The 18,897-nt window shown below is 37.6% G+C and overlaps 1 protein-coding gene across 3 annotated transcripts in view; it reads left to right on the forward strand.

The window, feature by feature from the left end:
* Window positions 1-17,681, forward strand: part of tmc6b (transmembrane channel-like 6b) — a 33,227-nt gene extending 15,546 nt beyond the window's left edge. For 2 of the 3 annotated variants that reach the window (XM_053513016.1, XM_053513015.1), the window contains exons 2-21: window positions 197-355; window positions 1,270-1,391; window positions 2,342-2,455; window positions 3,726-3,887; window positions 4,017-4,128; window positions 5,693-5,771; window positions 6,234-6,485; window positions 7,025-7,203; window positions 7,498-7,642; window positions 7,756-7,911; window positions 8,375-8,544; window positions 9,639-9,723; window positions 10,389-10,486; window positions 10,619-10,714; window positions 13,190-13,265; window positions 13,741-13,874; window positions 13,990-14,166; window positions 14,303-14,381; window positions 16,700-16,795; window positions 16,900-17,681. In XM_053513016.1, coding sequence (XP_053368991.1) covers window positions 297-355; window positions 1,270-1,391; window positions 2,342-2,455; window positions 3,726-3,887; window positions 4,017-4,128; window positions 5,693-5,771; window positions 6,234-6,485; window positions 7,025-7,203; window positions 7,498-7,642; window positions 7,756-7,911; window positions 8,375-8,544; window positions 9,639-9,723; window positions 10,389-10,486; window positions 10,619-10,714; window positions 13,190-13,265; window positions 13,741-13,874; window positions 13,990-14,166; window positions 14,303-14,381; window positions 16,700-16,795; window positions 16,900-16,917 — 2,409 coding nt within the window. In that variant the 5' untranslated portion in view covers window positions 197-296 and the 3' untranslated portion in view covers window positions 16,918-17,681. The remainder of the gene's footprint in view (window positions 1-196; window positions 356-1,269; window positions 1,392-2,341; window positions 2,456-3,725; window positions 3,888-4,016; window positions 4,129-5,692; window positions 5,772-6,233; window positions 6,486-7,024; window positions 7,204-7,497; window positions 7,643-7,755; window positions 7,912-8,374; window positions 8,545-9,638; window positions 9,724-10,388; window positions 10,487-10,618; window positions 10,715-13,189; window positions 13,266-13,740; window positions 13,875-13,989; window positions 14,167-14,302; window positions 14,382-16,699; window positions 16,796-16,899) is intronic. The other variant, XM_053513017.1, reaches the window with a different exon arrangement.
* Window positions 17,682-18,897: the final 1,216 nt, after the last annotated feature.

The raw sequence follows: 18,897 nt of genomic DNA on the forward strand, positions 1-18,897 counted from the left end.
AGCCTAGAACATAGCTGGTGTATGTGGATTTTGGTGATGACACATCGTGTTCATTCATGTTCCCTTTGGAACGAGTGTGTATAGGTATTTCCATATTAGGAGACAGGCAACAGACATGTTGAAACATGATGAAGTGCTTAATGAGACTAAGCCACTTTTTGCTCTCTCTCTCTCTGCGTTTTTTATTCACTTCCAGAGCTGATGGAGCCGAATGACAGGAGGTAGGAGCAAGTGCTCGTCTGTGTCTGTGGACTTTGCATGACTAGTTGAGGCAGGACCCTCAGACTACAGTAAAGATGGCGCATCGTGGTGTGAGCTTCGACATAGATGACCACTTCATGGAGGCAGGACCAGAGTACGTATTGTTTACTCATAAAAAACGTAGTACACTCTTACTGTCTTTCTGTCTAACACTTCTCTTGCTGCCACCTTTGCACTTTCGCACCCTCTCATGTCTTCCTGTGTCATTTACGTCTTAGGCCATGAAGGCGTGCTTGTGGTGCGTTTCCTCTCTGCTTCTTTTTATTGAGCTGGTCAAAATGTCATGCTTTCAAGCTTTCCTGTTCTTTGTACACAAGAGTCTATACAGCAGAGAAGCCCCTTTGTTTTAGCTGTTTGTTTGTGCCACAGCTGAGGCACTGAGCATGTGACCAGTCACATCATGTGCGAGTGAGGCCCTTTTGTTTTGGTCTTTTGATATGGGGATGGATCGCTAGTGTTTATCTGGTACCACCCATCAACCATGAGCTTTTGATTCACAGGAAGAGATTTTACAAAGCTGTGCTCTCAACTCAAGTTCAGCCACTTTCAGCCAAGTTTGTCTTTGTTCAATTCATTCCACAGTGGTGACATTTATCTCATAAAGAGATTTACCCTTCACACTAAAGACCAACGGCTCCTTCATTTCGAGTAGAATTCTCTCTTTAATTAAACTATAATTTCATACATAATGTGTAAAATTCTATGATTTCAAAGGATTGCAGTATCCTTTTAAACCTGACCTCTACTGTTTTGTACATTGCAATTTCTACTGACTGTTTCTCTTTATTCAAAGCTGATAACTATAAATATAATCATAGTAATGTCTTAGACCTGGAGTACATTTGGCAAAATAATTATACCATTTATAATTATACCACCAATCATAACAGCCCTCATATGAGGATGGTACAAGGATATCCTCTATACGGCCAATGAAGTTGGGAGGATATGAAACTTTGACAATATTACCCACCCCTTACCGGTATTCGTCTGTTTTAACTTTTTTAGAAGCCCTGCAGATGAGGATGTGGTTCATGACTCCTTCACTCGGCTTATTGAAGAACAGACCCAAGATCTAAATAGTTATCAAGAGGCGATAGAGATGAACCCTCTTCAGGAAGAATCCGATGGTACACACACACACACACATACACACACACAGAGTTTCACACAACATGCTGTCGTAACACTGAATTTTAGTTAAGTGAGTACAATATGATCTGACCTCCTACAGACTTAATGTTAAAGCTGAAACCATTTAAGCAAGATTACTGTATTAGTTTTATTTATCTTCATTATTTATAAATAAGGTTGTAATGTATTTGCATCTGGCCTTTCCTAACATTATGAGACTGGCATACTTCTAACAAGCGCATTAAGGTCCGAGACCTTGTTAAATACTATCTAAGAGCTCAAATCTTTTTTAGTGCCTTAGCTTTTAAATGGTTTCTTTTCTTTTCTTGTACAAAGCAAAAATAATACAGTAATCCTGTTTAAATGCTTTCAACTTTAATATATATATATATCCATCCATCCATCCATCCATCTATGTATAAGAAGTATTTATTTTGGCGAGTGTGAAATTACATTGTGATGTTGCAGAAGTATATCCAAGTCTATCCAGTAAATTGTTTCACAGACAGACAGACAGACAGACTTGAATGTACTTAGATATACTTATCTTTAAGATGCATCTGAGCCATGGTCCCAAAATTTATAAAATATATCCTATGGACAAATGGACAAAACTATTGACTGGCCAAATCTAATAGATGTGTGTCTGTTGCACAGATTACCAAAAATAGCCCAGTTTCACATGAGAGCCAGGTGCCTAGTTTCACAACCATCAATAACTGCAAAAAAAGTCTATTTGATGTATATTACTAATATAATTGATGTTTTATGTAGAAATTTAATAAAGATGTATGCTAATCACTTCAATGTTAGTACCTCGCCATGTAAAACTAATGCAAATCCAAATGGCATCCTAAGCTCTTTAATTTTACAAGAGTAAGCAATATACATTGGGTCTTTTGCTGTTTTGTGCTCTAATGGCTGTTTGTCTCTGCACGTGTTTCAGATTTCTTACCCTTTGCTCTTGATGAGCAGGGGGGCGCGACTGAACCGTTGGTGGAAGAGCGCTGGTCCTCAGACACACTCAGGGTTCTTTCCTCAATGCCCAGCCGCACCATTGGTTAGTGTGTGTGTGTGCTAGCCACATACAGGATATAATAAATGCAAGAAAAGATTTTAAAAGCAGCAGGTTGGAACCTTACAAAACTAAAGATGTAAATATGACATACATTATGTTAGCTGATCAACTACATCTCGGTAATGGATCTATTCTTTTATATTTACTAAATAGAAGTTTGTTTTATAGGCAACAAAGTGAATTTCTGCTGTCTTCACTAGACAGTCTACCTGTAACCAGATCTGTAAATAACACGTTTATATGGGGCCAGGGATGTTTATGCTCTATGAACACTGTGTCTTATTTTATATCAACCATATATTATTTTATCAGCCTCCCACGAAACTTTGATGACTGTAAATGACTTCTCCTATTGTCTGTAATAGCTCTGTCACCTTGCACCTCCAGGGTCTGGGTTCGATTCCCGGCCAGGCTTGATTCCCGTCTCTGTGTGCATTGAGTTTGCATGTTCTCCCCATGCTTGGTGGGTTTCCTCCGGGTACTCCAGTTTCCTCCCACAGTCCAAAGATATGCTGGTTGTGCTAATTGGCGTTTTCAAATTGCCCGTAGTGTGTGAATGAGAGTGTGAGTGTGTGTGCCCTGCGATGGATTGGCACCCTGTCCAGGGCGTACTCCGCCTTGTGCCCTAAGCCTCCTGGGATAGGCTCCAGGTCCCCACGACTCTGAATACAGGATAAAGCGGTATAGAAGATGAGTAAGCGAGTGATGAATTACTTTTTTGTTGTCACTGTAACTAGCCTCTATGATTGACATTTCACAGTACTAGACTCTTTATGGTGTTTATATTGTCTGATAGTTGCATGTATTCATTGTCAGAACTAGGAATCCACAGTGAAAATTTTAACTTTTAACTCACTCACTATCAGCAGTCAGTGGTTTTTGTGGTTTTGCCTCTTGGCACAGTCAACATCTGTAATAAAACTTTTTAAACAAACAAAGTCATGATACTCAACATCCATTCTGCTCGCGTTCAGCCCTGCTCCACCCATACACACCGGTTCAGCTCACTACTCAGAGAGTTAAAAAAAAAAGGGCTGAGAAAATGTAATTAAACCTGGGGCATGGAGCTTGGGTGTGCTGTGTTAGTCATGATCCTTCTAGATCACCCCAAAAAACTTGTCCCTGTGTGTACTTGCTCTTAATCCTGTCCACCTGCCACACTATTTAGTACATGTGTTACTATAGCAACCTGTGCAAATATTTTAACCCTGCTGTATGAACAAAACCAAACCTTAGTCTTTTTGCATCCCAGGACGCAGTCGAGGCGCCATCCTTTCCCAATGTTATTCCCGCACCATGCAGATGTGCAGGCACAGACAAAGCCGACCCTCAATCCGCTCTTTCTCTCGCTCCGCCCGGCCCAGCATCTGTGGCTATCGTGTTGACAGCAACTCTGAGAACTTCGACAGGGAAGGTGAGGAGACCTAGTTTTGCATTGATGTGTATCTACTGTATATATGTAGAAAGAGAGCACTAAGTGATCAAATATGTGAAGATTCAGCCAGTTATTAGCAGAATAATTTGTATGACATGTGTTTGTGAGCAGAGAATAAGAGGGAGCGGCTGGTAAATAACTTGCAGAACCTGTCTGCGGGTGATCGCGTGCGCATGATAAAAGCTATTCCCTTGAACTTGGAAGAGAGGCGGAAACTCAGGTAAACACTTCCATACAGCACATGCTAATACATTGTCTCTGTTGTTTTTTTACTCCTTATATTTCAATAATACGTAGTACTAGTACAGAGCTTCACTGCTTATTTTAGTGGTGATGAACAGAACGTTCTACATCTAGACTAAGGGTGTAATCCATTACGTGCAACGATAATATCTCAAAACAAGCTCTTACTTGTAAAAAGTAATTATTACAGATAAAATGGATTAATTGCTTCAGAAATTAATTCACACATCTGCACATTAAAAATGAACAGGGTGTTACTTGTTGTCTAGATGCGTTGTGGGTAACACATAAAGCATGCATCTCTTTTTTTTTTTTTTTTTTTTCTTTTTTAAACCTACCCTACTGATATAGAACTCTGATGGAATGGATCTCTGAAAGGAGTTCCTGAATTCTATCAACAAAATGGTTAAAATATAATAAAAGAAGTTACACTCTATGAATACATGCTTTCAGGTGAAATAGACGTTAAACTTGATAAACTTTCCCATACTGGAGCAATCCTTTTTTTTTTTTTTTTTTTTTTTCTTCAATGGATCCCTACAAATAAGAAGAAAGGGTTCTGTTTACTGTAACCATAACATTAGTAACTACATGTTCTAATGTCTAACCACATGTTCTTCCACCTAAAAATAGTCTCCCCTCCAAAGGGATGAATTATATATGAAGATTTATTATTTATTAACTACAGTAACACATGAAGAAGTTTAAGAAGTAGCTTTTAGTTGTCACATATACTGTCTTAGGAATGCTGTGTTTTTTTAAATACGAACTAAAATAAAAAATATATTTTACATTTTTTAATTATTAATTATTAAGTTAATACAAAAAACATTTTTGATTTTCAAACATCAGTATTCCATTACAAAAGTAAAAGAAAAAGATTTGTATGCCAGAAAAGAAACTTCACGTTATATGAACAACCACTTTTCAGACAAAATAACAAAATGGAAGCTGCTGGGTTTTGCATGCAAAAAAGAATCGGGGCAACAGTCAAAGTTCTCGGAAGAGCTGTGGGTGGTTCTGCATGATGCTCGTCAGAGGAAACTTCCTTAAAACTGCACAAATTGTATCTTAGACTTATGGGTCCTCAAAGCATCATCATACCAAATACTGACCTTACTGTTTACTTGGCCTCTTATTATTATTATTTTTTTTTGTTCTTGAAGACATCCTTGCTCAACTGCATTTATGTGCAAGACTTTTGCACAGTACTGTACTTCATAGCACAATAAGAGAAATTCTTTTCTTTGCATACCCCAGCTTGTTAGGAAACTGGGTCAAAGTCCAGAGTCAGAAATAGTCAAGGGATCGGCTCAAGGGCCCATCAGTGGCAGTTACTCAGTGCTGAGGCTTGAACCCTTGATCTTCTGATCAGTAACTTTGAAAACTTTTAAGTATTTGCGCCACCACTCAAAAATATTAATCTAAATGTGTACGGTGCACAGTGACTCACAGTAACTCACAGTAATGTAGTGCCATTTGTGTGGGTATGCTGCACTATGCTGCGTGTAATATAATCATGCTGTCTTTTCCCCACACAGCCATTTGGCCAACTCTGGCCGGTCTACCTACCTCGACCAAGTCCCGTGCTGCAGCCACCTCAGAGATTGTTTTGTCATTGTAAGTCTAATTCTTCATTCTGCTTTGCACTACATAAAATGACTCACTCACTCATGCCTATATTTCATCATGTTGTCAAACCTACAGCAGCACACAAATTATGAATACCTTGATAAAAATATGACTAGATTAATGAAATGTTAAACCCATTTTATTGATAAATTGATGTTACGATAGGCATTTGCCATATATATTTACTAACACAGCTCAAGAAATAAATTTTGCCCAAGCAGCCCAAATTGACGTGTGTCTTGCGTCTGGTGTAAATTGCAGCTCCATATTAAATTGATAATTGCCATCTTTTTATTTTAACATAATCATTTTGTAAATGTAATCATCATAAACATTGTGTTTATGTTTTGTTAAATTGCAGTGTTTTAACAGAAATGCTGATCCTGCGGCAATTATTGTCGAAGTTTAAGACAATGATTTTTCACTTCCGTCTCTCTGTGTCCTTACCAGTCTCTGAAACAAAGGTGGTACACCTGGCTGTCCTTCGTCTCCTCACTGCAGTTATGGCAGACAGCTCTGAAGACAGTCAGTGGCCGCTTCGGGACTGGTGTCCTCTCCTACTTCGTCTTCCTCAGGAAGCTTTTCTTCTTTAATGTATTCCTTTTCCTCATAATGGGGCTGTTTCTAGTGATTCCTCAAGCCGTGCAGCTTCCAAAACAAACCAGATCTATGCTCTACGGCCTGGAGGTGCTCACCGGGACGGTAAGACCCAGTATGCATATAATGTGCATTACACCTCTGGTTGACGCTTAACATATATTTTAGATTTTCATCTCTATTGTCAAAACATGACAGTAGTTTTACAAATTTTAGAAGAATGCTGTTTATCCTGTCACTAAGACCCAAAACCTTACTGAGACACTTTATACTGTGAGACACTAAAATAAAATAAAAACCAGTTAGCTATATTCAGAACTGCCAAAATGCCTTTATTTCATGTAGACATCGTTACTGTTTAAGGGTGGTATAAGACATTATTTTATTTATAATGGCATCTGCTAAATGCAGTGTAAATAGAGTATTTTTCTAACTAGTTATCTTTTGATAGCCTGGGGTATTTGATTAAGCTGTAAGGTATTGGGGGTTTAATCATTGCAGATTAAAGCTCCAAGAAATCAACACTGAGTTAAGTATTAACCTGACAATAAGGGTTAATGCACTATAGAATTATTCTACACCATAACCAATTACTGTTCTTTCTCCTCTCTTTTTTGCTCTCTCACACATCCCCGCACACTCAGGGTTATTTTAAAGACTCTGTGATGTACTACGGCTACTATATTAACTACACTTTTATAAAGACCTGCAGTGATGGGAACCAGAGTATCTGTAGCTCTCATCTATCCTATAATATGCCTCTGGCCTATTTCTTCACCATCGGAGTGGCATTCTTCATCACCTGCATCATCCTCGTGTACAGGTCAGATTGAAGTGGAAATTTCAAAATACAGATTGGTGTGACAAAAATCCAGTGTATTTACACTTAATAACTAGAAGCAAATTTCAAACAAACATGTCTTTAGTGGCCATGGTCTTATTTTAGTTGTGTTCATATGATGTTTGACATTGGTTATTTAATCTTACATTTAAGCTGCATCTTGTGATTAAAATTTCAGGTTACTTTATCTAATCACAATCTGAGTCCTTGATGATGTCATCCATAGTAGAATAAAACACAGCTGAATACACTGCCTTTTAATGTCTCTCTTTACAGTATGTCCAAGTCATTTGGACAGAGTTTTCGAATTGACCGGTCCAAAGGTTTACTTGCCATAAAGGTCTTTAGTTCTTGGGATTTTAAAGTCAGTAAGAAATCCTCTGTTGGACTGCAATCTGAAAACATCACTACTCAGCTCAAAGTAAGCAGCGTCATTCTTCGGACACTGTGATTTGTACAATAAATTCTATTCGTACACACAAAAATAACCGGCGTGGACCTCACTCAGTCGCTGACTTTACATGGTGTCTGTAGGAGCTCTTAGCAGAGGTGAACCGTGAGAAGGTGAAGTCTCCTTTACTTCAGCGCGTGCCAGTTTTTCTCATCCAGTCACTTGCCTGGATCATATGCATCGTGAGCACTGGAGTGTGTTCCCTCGGCGTCTACTACTTCTGTGTATATGTGCATAAGGTGGGAAACCCTTTCTCTCTCTCTAACATACACACACACACACACACACAAATACATAAGAAAATTGCTTGTGTGCTTAATCCATTCCTAACAAGCTCAGTCCTTCGTACTAACATACTAATAAAAGACGTCACTGATGATGTTGGCAATTTGTTTTCCTGTTTTCTGCTAAATTCCAGTAAGAAATGGTAGAAGCTGAATAACGTACAGATGACTCTTATGCACAGTGTTTCGTTATTGTGGCTTTGAACTGAAATCTTGGCTTCCTGTTCCATAACGTCATGAATGTTACATTATTCGTAATAAGCGACAGCAAATTCTTGAACAGCAGTGTAAGTTGTGTGTGCGTGTTTGGCCTCTTCGGTGACATCTGATACTTGCAGTTTTATGAATGTTTTTTTTTTTTTAATTCAGACTCCTGTTGTTGTTCTATCTGTGTTGGTCTCTTTTTCTTAATCTGCAGAGTTACATAAACAGTACTGACCGTTCCGGACTGCTGGAAGAAGCTAGAATGCTGGCTCTCCCCGTGGTTGTGTCATCCATTAATCTGCTCCTGCCCGGCTTCTTTAATGTCGTGGCCTGGATGGAAGACTACGAGTCGCCGAGCACACACAACTACATTGCCATTTTCAGGTACCGTTCCAGAACTACAGCCAAAACACTACATTCTCACTAACTAGATAGTGAAATGTTCATCAACGTGGTTTCTATTAAATAGATAGTCAACACTCTCCCTGTTTAAGAAGTATCTAAAACTCTATGAAAAAAAACACTTAAACGGGCATTCAGGGATATTTTATATCTTGAGTTATTCATTTATTTATTTTTTATGTCGGCCTCAGTGTTTTCGCAGAGTTTATTATTTTAACGCAGCTATTTTAATTATCGATGCCTGTTCATTCATGTAGTTCTTGAGTCAGCCAATTATGTCACAGCGGTGAAATATGTTAAGTCATGCTGACACAGGTCAGGAGCTTCAGTTAATCCTGTTTTAATTCACAACCCAACAGAACCTCAGAAACTGTCTGGGTTCTCAAGAAATCTCTTGGGATTTTCACACATACCAGACATCTGAATAGTTGAAAACCCAAAAACATTAAGTTCTGCAAGTAGAAATGTCTCATTGATAAGAGAGGACATACTGTTCAAACAAATCTACACCTTTTTCGGGTATTTTCTGAGAAGTTGTGGGTTGCAAAAAAACGTGGAAGTTTCTCATTATTGTGAAACCTATACAAGTCTTAAGTCTGACATTGAGGTTAAGTGTGATTTAAGTCACACGGACTTTTCTTAGAAAATTACAACACGTCTTGTATGCCATGTGTGAGACAACATAGATAATCTTATTGTCATTTGCTACATCAGCTCGCCATTTTTTCCAGTCTCTAGCAAAACTATTGTGTCATCACAGTTTTAAGCACTGGATCAACTAATGTGTAGTGCATTACCTGTTTTCACGTCAGGCAAATGGGTTCACATTAACTCCAAATTCCTATTAAGTGGGAATTCTTACTGCCAGAAAACAAAACTGAATGTGTGTATGACTGTGTATGTGACAAATAAAATTTGAATTTGATTTGATTTGTTTGCTAGAGTTGGTGGAATCATGCATACATTATTCATATGTATCGAAAATAATTATTGTAAATAACAGTTGTATCAAAGAATGGCTGCTGAAACATTCATTCATTATATTCTTTCATGTATTTTATGTCTCTTTTTGGCAGGAACTTGATGTTGAAAATGAGCCTGCTTGCAGTTTTGTGCCATCACTGGCTGGGTCAGGTAGCAACTGGCCAAAATAAATCACTGGTGAGAGTCACTTGTTTTTTTTATTTATTTTTTTATTCCTGTACCATGTTATTAGTGGAAACATGACAATCTGTTATCAAATTGCGATAAAATGACACACTGTGATTAAGTTTCTATTCCAGTAGTTCTGATAGTGGTTCTGTCTGTTATTTAAATCATAGAGAAACGCTTTCGAATACTTAACGGTATCAGTAGTGTTATGTTGGGCGTGACCGGTCATGGTTCACACGTTATTCCTCTTGCATTCTTCACAGGCTCTCGCCTGCACAGGAATAACAACTTCCTGCTCCTAAGATTCCTTGGCGGGGTTGAAAGAGATTCCGCTACTATTTGCTACTTTTAGAAACACTGCCATTACATAATAAATTCTATAGCGCAGAGAAACAAATAGTCACATATCATCAGTGCTGTATTATAAGCATAAAATGAGACCGACTGCTAATATTTATTAAAGACGTCCAGCAGAGGTGCAGGCACAGTGTTATACGTATAGGAAAATGTGGCCATGACAAATCAAACACTGGCACAAAGTTTTGGCAGAAGCCGCACACGTTTAACTACACGTGATCGTAAACTTCGACGCTTGACGATGGTGTGTGTGCACACGTATCTGTGTGTGTATATATGTGGGTGTTTGTTTATATGCTGTTTTATGTTCTTGTCAGTGCTGGGAGAGTTTTGTGGGGCAGGAGCTGTATAGATTCCTGTTAATGGACTTCATCTTCACAATGCTCGATACCTTCTTTGGGGAGTTTCTGTGGCGGTGAGCTCTCAACCATACTGCACCACGTAAACATGAAATACTAAGCAAGACTAAAAAGAAAAATCGTAGCATTTTGTATTCCAGTACAACATTTTGCTTAAATTGACTTGTTCACATCATCTCCTCTTTTAGGTTGTTTTCACAGAAGGTTCTGAAGAGGGAAAGAAAGCCAGTGTTTGATATTGCCCGGAATGTTCTCGAGCTCATTTATGGACAGACATTAGCTTGGTAAACCACACACTTCATAATGCCATAGTGCCTTGGCACTTAGTGAAATAAAGTCACATGAAGATGGAAGGCTTGACTGATTATTTGTCAGGATGGAAAGACGGACGTTTTCTCAGTACTCATTTTAGTTTATTTTACTGAAGTGCTGTGTCTTAAGTGCTGCATTCTGGATGTGTGTTCTGTATATACTTCTAGTGGTTTGCACTTTGCTTAATGCTTGGGATGAAAATTGCCACTTGAATCATAATTCTGTGCGATAAGTTAAGCTTCGATAAAGTCATAAATAGCAAAACTGTGTACACACAAAACAAAACCTGATCCCATTCCTGCCATTAAAATATTGATTAAACACTAATGCATTTCTGTATGGAGATATTTATGATCCAAAGTGTGTTCAAACTGTTATGATAACACAAAGAAGAGTTTGAGCATGCACTGGAGACATTTTGAGAATTTGAGTGCACAGAAAACTGTTTTTTGGTAAGGGTTGAGGCCATATTTGCCAGTTCCGCTTATAATGCGCAACTTTGGGTTTCTTCTTCTTCTTCTTTGAAGCCGCTTAAATATTCATGATCGCTGGGCTCTTGCTGTTTAAATATGGTTGCTTAAGAGAAAAATCTAACAAGCGACTTTGTTTTTTACATTTATGGTCTCCTTTACCCCAAACACATTGTTTGACGTTGTCTAAACAGCCTCGCACTAATCAGCACTGTAACGCCCTCCCACACACCCCATGTGGACCTGCACAGGGCCCATAGAGATCCCACACCCCCGAGCTGTTATGGGTCTTCAGAAACATCACATCATTGACCATGTTAAGCTCGGTCGCTTCATATTACTCAAAAATGCAGCCAACAAAAATGTTCACGTATGGAAAAATAGAACAAAGATTAGGAAAAGGAAAAAGGTATTTTTTTGTTGTTGTTTTTATAATGTAGGCTAGTAATACATTTTTGCAGGTGGCGGAAAACAAGCACAACATCCACTTATACTAATATATATCTCATATTAGCTTACACAGTCCTGTTTACGTCAAAATAAGCGAAACAAAAGAAACCCACAAACTTTTTTGCAATTTTATTTTTCCTTTAAAAAAAAAGAATAACAAATAAATAAATAAAATCGTACTAGTCGAAAGTTTAGACACACCTTTTAATTTTTTTCTACAATCTAGGACAATACTGGAGATTTCAAAACTATGAAATAACACATACGACATTAGGTAATTAAGTAACAACACTAAAACACTAAAAGTTGTTATTTTAGGATGTGAAAGTCAGCTGTTCTGAAATAGTTCTTGCAAGAACAGTTTTTTCAAGTGCATATGCAAAACCCATCAAGCACCTTGATGAAACTGGCTCTCATCAAGACCATCCCAAAAAAGGCAAGACCAAAACTCACCTCTGCTGCAGAGGAGAAGTTCATTTAGAGTTACCAGCCTCAGAAATCACCAATTAAGAAACAGCACTTTAGATAGACATTTCAATATCAACTGATCAAAGGAGATTATTGTGTGTGTGTGTGTGTGTGTGTGTACATTATTTTTATTTATTTATATATATATATACTATAGTAATTTTGGCTTGTTTATGAAGCTGTGGCTGCCTATTTGTCTCGTGAGAGTCGGCAATCACGGTTAAGGCACAAAGTTACACAATATCAGTGTGATGTTTTTTCCCCTGCTTTTTTATTTATAATCTGTCTTTCATTGTTATTATCAAGGTTGTCCATGCTGCCCAGCAGCGACTTATGACTAATATCGGATACACCCACAATTATTCTGAACTTTACAGTTTTGTAGCTGTTAGTAAAATGTATATTTGTACTTTTATGTATGTGTATTTCTCCAGCCTAGTCAACATAGCATGTTCAAAGATGGTTAACATATTTATCATCTTTACACAACAAATCAAAACAATAAGTACAATGCCATTTGAAGTCTTGCCCTCTTCTATTTTTGCTGAAGTGTCACATTTGACATGCTCCAGAGCAATAACCAGTAGCAATAGGTATCACCAGAGACCACCTGATATATTATCACAATACCTAGGTGACCAGTTTTAAAAATATCCAGATTTTATCAAATTTTTTTAATGTAGCAAATAAGTTGCTCGTACTAGAAAGGGTCCTGTGTTCCCTGCCAGTGTGAAGTTTTCAGCACCACCTGTAGGATTATAGAAGAACAGCAACAGTTTACCTCCACAAATACATAAATACATATATTTATATATGTGAATAAATATATTCACACACATGCCACGTAAAAAAACTGCAATATGTCATTGAGTCATGAACCATGTTGTTCTCACTTTATGGTATGTTCCTCAGGCATTCCTAGAACATGGACAGAAAAGCACCTCTGATTGCTGCTCTGAATATAAGCCTAATGTAGCTGACACACCGTCTGAAAATGGCATTAAAATTATGCGGTCTGTGGTTTAGAAATTGACTAATGTGTTGTTCGGTTGTGTGCAGGTTGGGAGTTCTGTTTTCACCCCTCCTGCCTGTAGTGCAGGTTATCAAGCTGTTCCTGATTTTCTACATGAAAAAGGTGAGCATTGGCATTTTTTTTAATTCATCTGAAGTTTAATGCATTACAATTATTGTTGACCTTCATTAACCTCAAGAAAGAAAGAAAAAAACAGGAGAGGTTTGTTACTGTTATAAATGATAATAGAAACTGGTTTTATGGAGACTCCACAACATTAAATGTAACTCTAAATGGATTCAAATGTGGACATTTACTGTATATTGGCAAATTACCATGGTATAAAAGGGAAATCACACTACATCGTCATTGAGTGTGTTTTAAGGTCATTAAGGAAGTTTCTCATTTTAAGATTTTCGTTATTTAAAATAAAAGGAAATGCCGTATGATGCAAACTGATTGGCTTTGCATTTGTTTAGAATATTTAGCCATAAGGTTTTCACAGACTAGAATTAGTCATCTGAACGAGAAAGGGAGTGAAATGGTTCTCATAGCCCAAAATATAAGCCGTAAACATTTTACATACTCTGTCATGTAGACAAGTCTGATGATGAACTGTCAGGCTCCCAGAAAGGCATGGAGGGCGAGTCAGATGACCACCTTCTTCATTACCCTCCTCTGCTTCCCATCTTTCCTGGGTGCATCAGTGTGCGTCACCTATACCATGTGGACGTGAGTTAAGGAGTCATTTACTAATTCTGATTCTTTGTTCTCATGTGATCAAATTTGTACTTCCTCCTTTCTTTCGTCCTCCTTCCACATGTTCTGACATGTTCCTGTGGTGCAGGATCAGACCCTCCGAGAACTGTGGGCCGTTCCGTGGCCTCGCCACCATGTTTCAAGCAGGAAAAGTATGGGTGAAAGAGCTGGCCACTAATAACAGTCATCTGACCTGGCTCCCTTTTGTTCATTCATACCTGGTGGAGAACCCTTTCTTCCTCTTTCTCACTGCTGGAATCTTCATGTAAGTCAGACCTTTCCTGTCTTCTCTCATTTAACAAACCTTCGATAAATAAATCTGATCAGTGCAATAGAAGAAAAACAAGCTAAAAACATGACTACAGTATGACTAATATACCTATTTGGTTTTTCTTCTCCAGAATAGTTATCTATTTCCACAGCCAAGTGGTGGATGGACAGAGGAAGATTATTGAGCTGCTACAGGAACAGATTGAAAATGTAAGTGTGTGCCTAAAACCTTTTTAAAAGATACTAAAAAATTAACGAGGTTTACATCAGGTTCATTTATTGAAAAACTTCTGAGAAGACATGGGGAGGATAATTTGTTATCAGGATTTGTTTTATAAATCATGTACCTACATTTCATGAAAATGGGTTTTTATAAAATTCCTTTCTTCCAAATGTCTGGATAAGCAAAAAAACCCTGACTGAATGGTGAGATAATTTTTAATACTGAACAGTAAGTAATGTTCATGGGTATGGACAAGACGAAAATGTTTAGTTTGTGGTTATAGATAAGACAATTTCACAATGGTGCTTCACAACTTTTGATTATTTCCGTATCTGATCTGATATATTTTGAACTTACTGCACAAAAACACCGTCGTTTTTCTGTTCTTATATATAATTTTTAACCCATGTTGTAAAAGAAAATAATAATAATAATTTGAAAGCTATTGGGGCAGAGGTCGCTCAGCCTGTTACGACTCAAGTTTCCACTGTTGGGCCTTTGAGCAAGGTCTCTGACCCTGTCTCTCAAGGGGTGCTGTATAGTGGCTGACCCTGAGCTCTGACCTCAGCCTCGTAACAAACCTGGGATGTGAGAAGAATAAGAAATTTTACTGTGCAGTATATGTAATGAATAAAGGATAAACTTAATGTCTCCGTGGGTAGTCTCTTGTCTGCTGAGCTACCTTAAGCTAAATTATTTAGATATTAGGTTATGGTAGAAATCAGGAGGCAATGAACTATTGGCAGTTTCTTCACACTGTTTTCTTTAGTTTACTAAAACACTTTACTGGTTGCATATACAGAGTTTGGTATGGAAAATTAATGAAGCATGCATTAGACACTCTGGGTGATAAAAACACCATTATATTTGTGACAGACACTTCCTGTTATTTACTGAAATCCCATAGCAAAATTTTGTTGCTCAGAATAAGCTTTTTCTTCTCATTACAGGGTCTACTTTCTTTTCTATTTCTCCTAAAACCCACTTAGGTGATACAAAGAGACATAACTGAGACACAAAGAAAGACATACTTTTGAGAAACATTTGAGAAATCTGATATGTACATGAGAAGCAGAACAGAACAGTATAATTTATATAGGAGTTACACAAAGGCCACAGCATTGTGTCAATCTTCCATTGAAAAGAATCGGTCAAAAAGGAGATGAAAATTTTGAAAGGAAAATTGGTTGCTTGCTGTATATAAGGGCTACAAGAACGGGCCAATGCCAGGAAAAGTTTTTCCTTACCAGCTACATCAGTCTTCTCTTGTGGTGGATGTCCAACAAGTTTGGCCAAAGTCTGCAACTCCTGGAGTTGCTCAGTATCTAATGGAACAATATATATTGTTTCATTAGATACCTAAACACCATTCAGCTACCCTATTCTCAACTGTCTGAAGGTTGAGAGATGGGCTTGAGCTTGCTCATGGGCTGGTGCTGACCTGACTGATGATGTGGTGCTGATGGAGACTCCAAAACATTCTCCAGCGTTCTTGGTCTCCCAAGATGGCATACTTCTGAAAAGAACCCAGTTAAAGTAAAATTTACATTTAGGCACTTTAAAAATTTTTTTAACTCATTACTCATCTGAGCAGTTAAGGGCCTTGCTCAAAGGCCCAACAGTGGCAACTTGGTGGTTGTGGGGTTTGAACCTGGGATCTTCCGAACCGTAGTCCAATGCCTTAACCACTGAGCTACCGCTGGCCAAAAGATAATCACCTGTATAACCTTTCCACAAACAAACATATTGGTCTTAATTTATAGAATATAATTAATCGCTGTCTCTAAAGTTACATGTTCTAGTAACTACTGGTAAACACTGAACACTCTATAATAAAACTACTTGTTCTCAAAAACTGACCATAACATTAACTTACTATTTTAAAAAAGCCTAATAATAATACTGTAGCCAGCTGACAGATTTTTCCATTAATGAAAAAAAAAAAAAACTTTAAACCTTACAAGTGTTAGTTTACCTACGTATGCTAATCCACATGCTAAACCACCCACAGGTAGCATTTGATTTCCTTTTGCAATTTAAGAACAAACGTAAGCTGTGTAAATTTCAGCTGTATAGCAATTCAATTAAGAATGATCAGATTCTTGATGATTCAGATTTATCTCTGTGGCTTCAATGAAATCCACCAAACTCATATATGATTTAGTGTGATTTTACATTGATGCCAAATCTATTTAGATCTATTGTAGATAACATGGATATCCCCACCCATGGGTCATGACTATTTAGTGCAGAAAAAAGTGAACACTAAAAAAAAAAAAAAAACTAATTGCATTCTCATGTTCAGGAGGGAGAAGACAAGAAGTTCCTCATTACTCGATTACAAGACATCCACGAGCAGAAACGTCCACGTTCCCAGCATCACAGCAGGGCAACCAGAGAGGTTCGCCTGTCTCACACCTCTGTCTCACCCACATGAAACACACCATTTGTTGTTGCAAATGAAATGGTTTTTACAACGTCTCTTATCACATTTTTCCATTTCAGGAGTCCAGTTTCACATGACTTTGCCATGAAGTCACCAGCTCTTCAGTGGGAAAAGAGTTAAGTTGCAACTGGAGCCCCCTGCTGTCGCAGATCTGTGTTACAGGCTAACAGAAGTAACATAGCTAGTTCTGCACAGGCATTACCCTACAGCTTGGCATCACACCGATCGATGGACTTAAGCTTTTACTTTACTGCCCAGAAACATTTTATTACTCCTCAAACCAGTTTTGAAAAACATATTTTTATCTTGCATGGACTTGCACAGTTCTAGAAATGCTTTCTAGTATATTTCTAGTAAAACATTTTACATCCAAGAAAGTAGGAAACTGATGTTGTAGCAGGAAGTGAACTGCGTATATATACTGTATGCACCTGAGAAAACATATAATTATGTAAGCAAGGCTGTGAACAACATATTTATATAATGGTCAATTTAATATGTAAAGATCAGTTTAATATGTGTTTTAAATCTAAGGGTTTTTTACAGTGTCTCATCACAAATGATACATAAACGTGGGAGGGAAGAACCACTGAACAAAGGGATAGTTCCATTTTGGTCATGTCTTTTAACAGTTTTTCATACAGTATGTGATTTTATATGATAATTTTTGTATTACTGTGTTTTAAATAAATTTTAAAGATGTAAAGTCTACATTTAAGGTATACCTGTGATACACAATGAAAAGTCATAAGTTCCTGAACATTTGCATTCTGACCACTAGGATGCTGTGGCAATATTTAATCACAGTTATAAAATGTTGTGCCAGGAGCAGAGTGACGTTTTTTTTTTTTTTTATTTAAAATACTTTAAGTGCAATAGCAGTTTTTAGATAATATCAAAGTGGCTGTTTTTTTTTTCTTCATTATTTAGGTCAAGTCACATCTTAAGGTGCTAATCTATTAGTTTCTTTTTTAAAAACTTTTTTAGTTTAAAGTCCTGAAGCCAAAACCTGCTGGTTCCAACTGGGCATTGAGTCAAAAACGACACCTGCAGTACTCGCTCAATCCATGCTTGCAAATCATCTACAGTATATTGTAGTAGATGGTTTCTTGTCTGCTACTTTTTCTATTGGGTTTAGGTCTGAAGATGACCCAGGCCATGGCTCCAGAAGCTGAACCCCATTGTCACATATCCAGTTTTTCACTAGTTTTTCTTTTAATCCATTTCAAATAGCACAACTCTATAGACTAGTAGACTAACTAATTAGTGAAATAACCTGTTTTGGGCACAGGGAAAATTATAACACATGGCATATGCTGTCTCAATACTTTTGGCCACCACTGTATTTACAGTTGGAATCAGCCCCTGGACATCCATAATAATGTCAAAATTTGTCTAGTACATTCTGGACATTGCACTACACTGTCACTACTGTTATGTTTGTTCTGTATTACAATCTGGGATGGGATTGGGGAGGGGTGATGTTCTGTAAAATGGATTGTGATGATGATGATGTGATGTCCTGAAACAAGCCCTAATAGGAATTCTACTCCTGCAACAAGAACTGTTTTTTTTCCTCTTGTACAGTATATGCCTATGATTACAATTTGTAACCTAATTAATTGATGAACAACCATTTGTATCTTTTATTATTGAAAGTTGCATTTTGTGATTAGCCCTGTTGCCTTGTACCTCCAGGTTTGAGGGTTTTAATGCTTGCTTTTGTTCTCTGGCATGGAGTTTGCATGTTCTTCCCATGCTTGTTGGGTTTCCTCCGGGTACTTTGGGTTCTCCGACAGTCCAAAGATAGGCTTTGTAGGCCAATTGGCTTTTACAAAATGCCCATAGTGTTTAATTCTTCGTGACATTCATAGAACATCCATGAGCCAGGTTATGACTCACATTGTAGTAGTTATAAGTAGACGTTTCTTCATCAGCATCTTTTTTTTACTTTCCTGTCTTGTTTTTTTGTTACAGAGAAAACGGAAAGGACGAATTCCTTTGTTTTAATATGGCCAAAAACTTAATGCGCTTTACAAAGCATGATGCTAGAGACT

This window comes from Clarias gariepinus, chromosome 15 (assembly GCF_024256425.1).
Source record: "Clarias gariepinus isolate MV-2021 ecotype Netherlands chromosome 15, CGAR_prim_01v2, whole genome shotgun sequence".
Classification (NCBI taxonomy): domain Eukaryota; kingdom Metazoa; phylum Chordata; class Actinopteri; order Siluriformes; family Clariidae; genus Clarias; species Clarias gariepinus.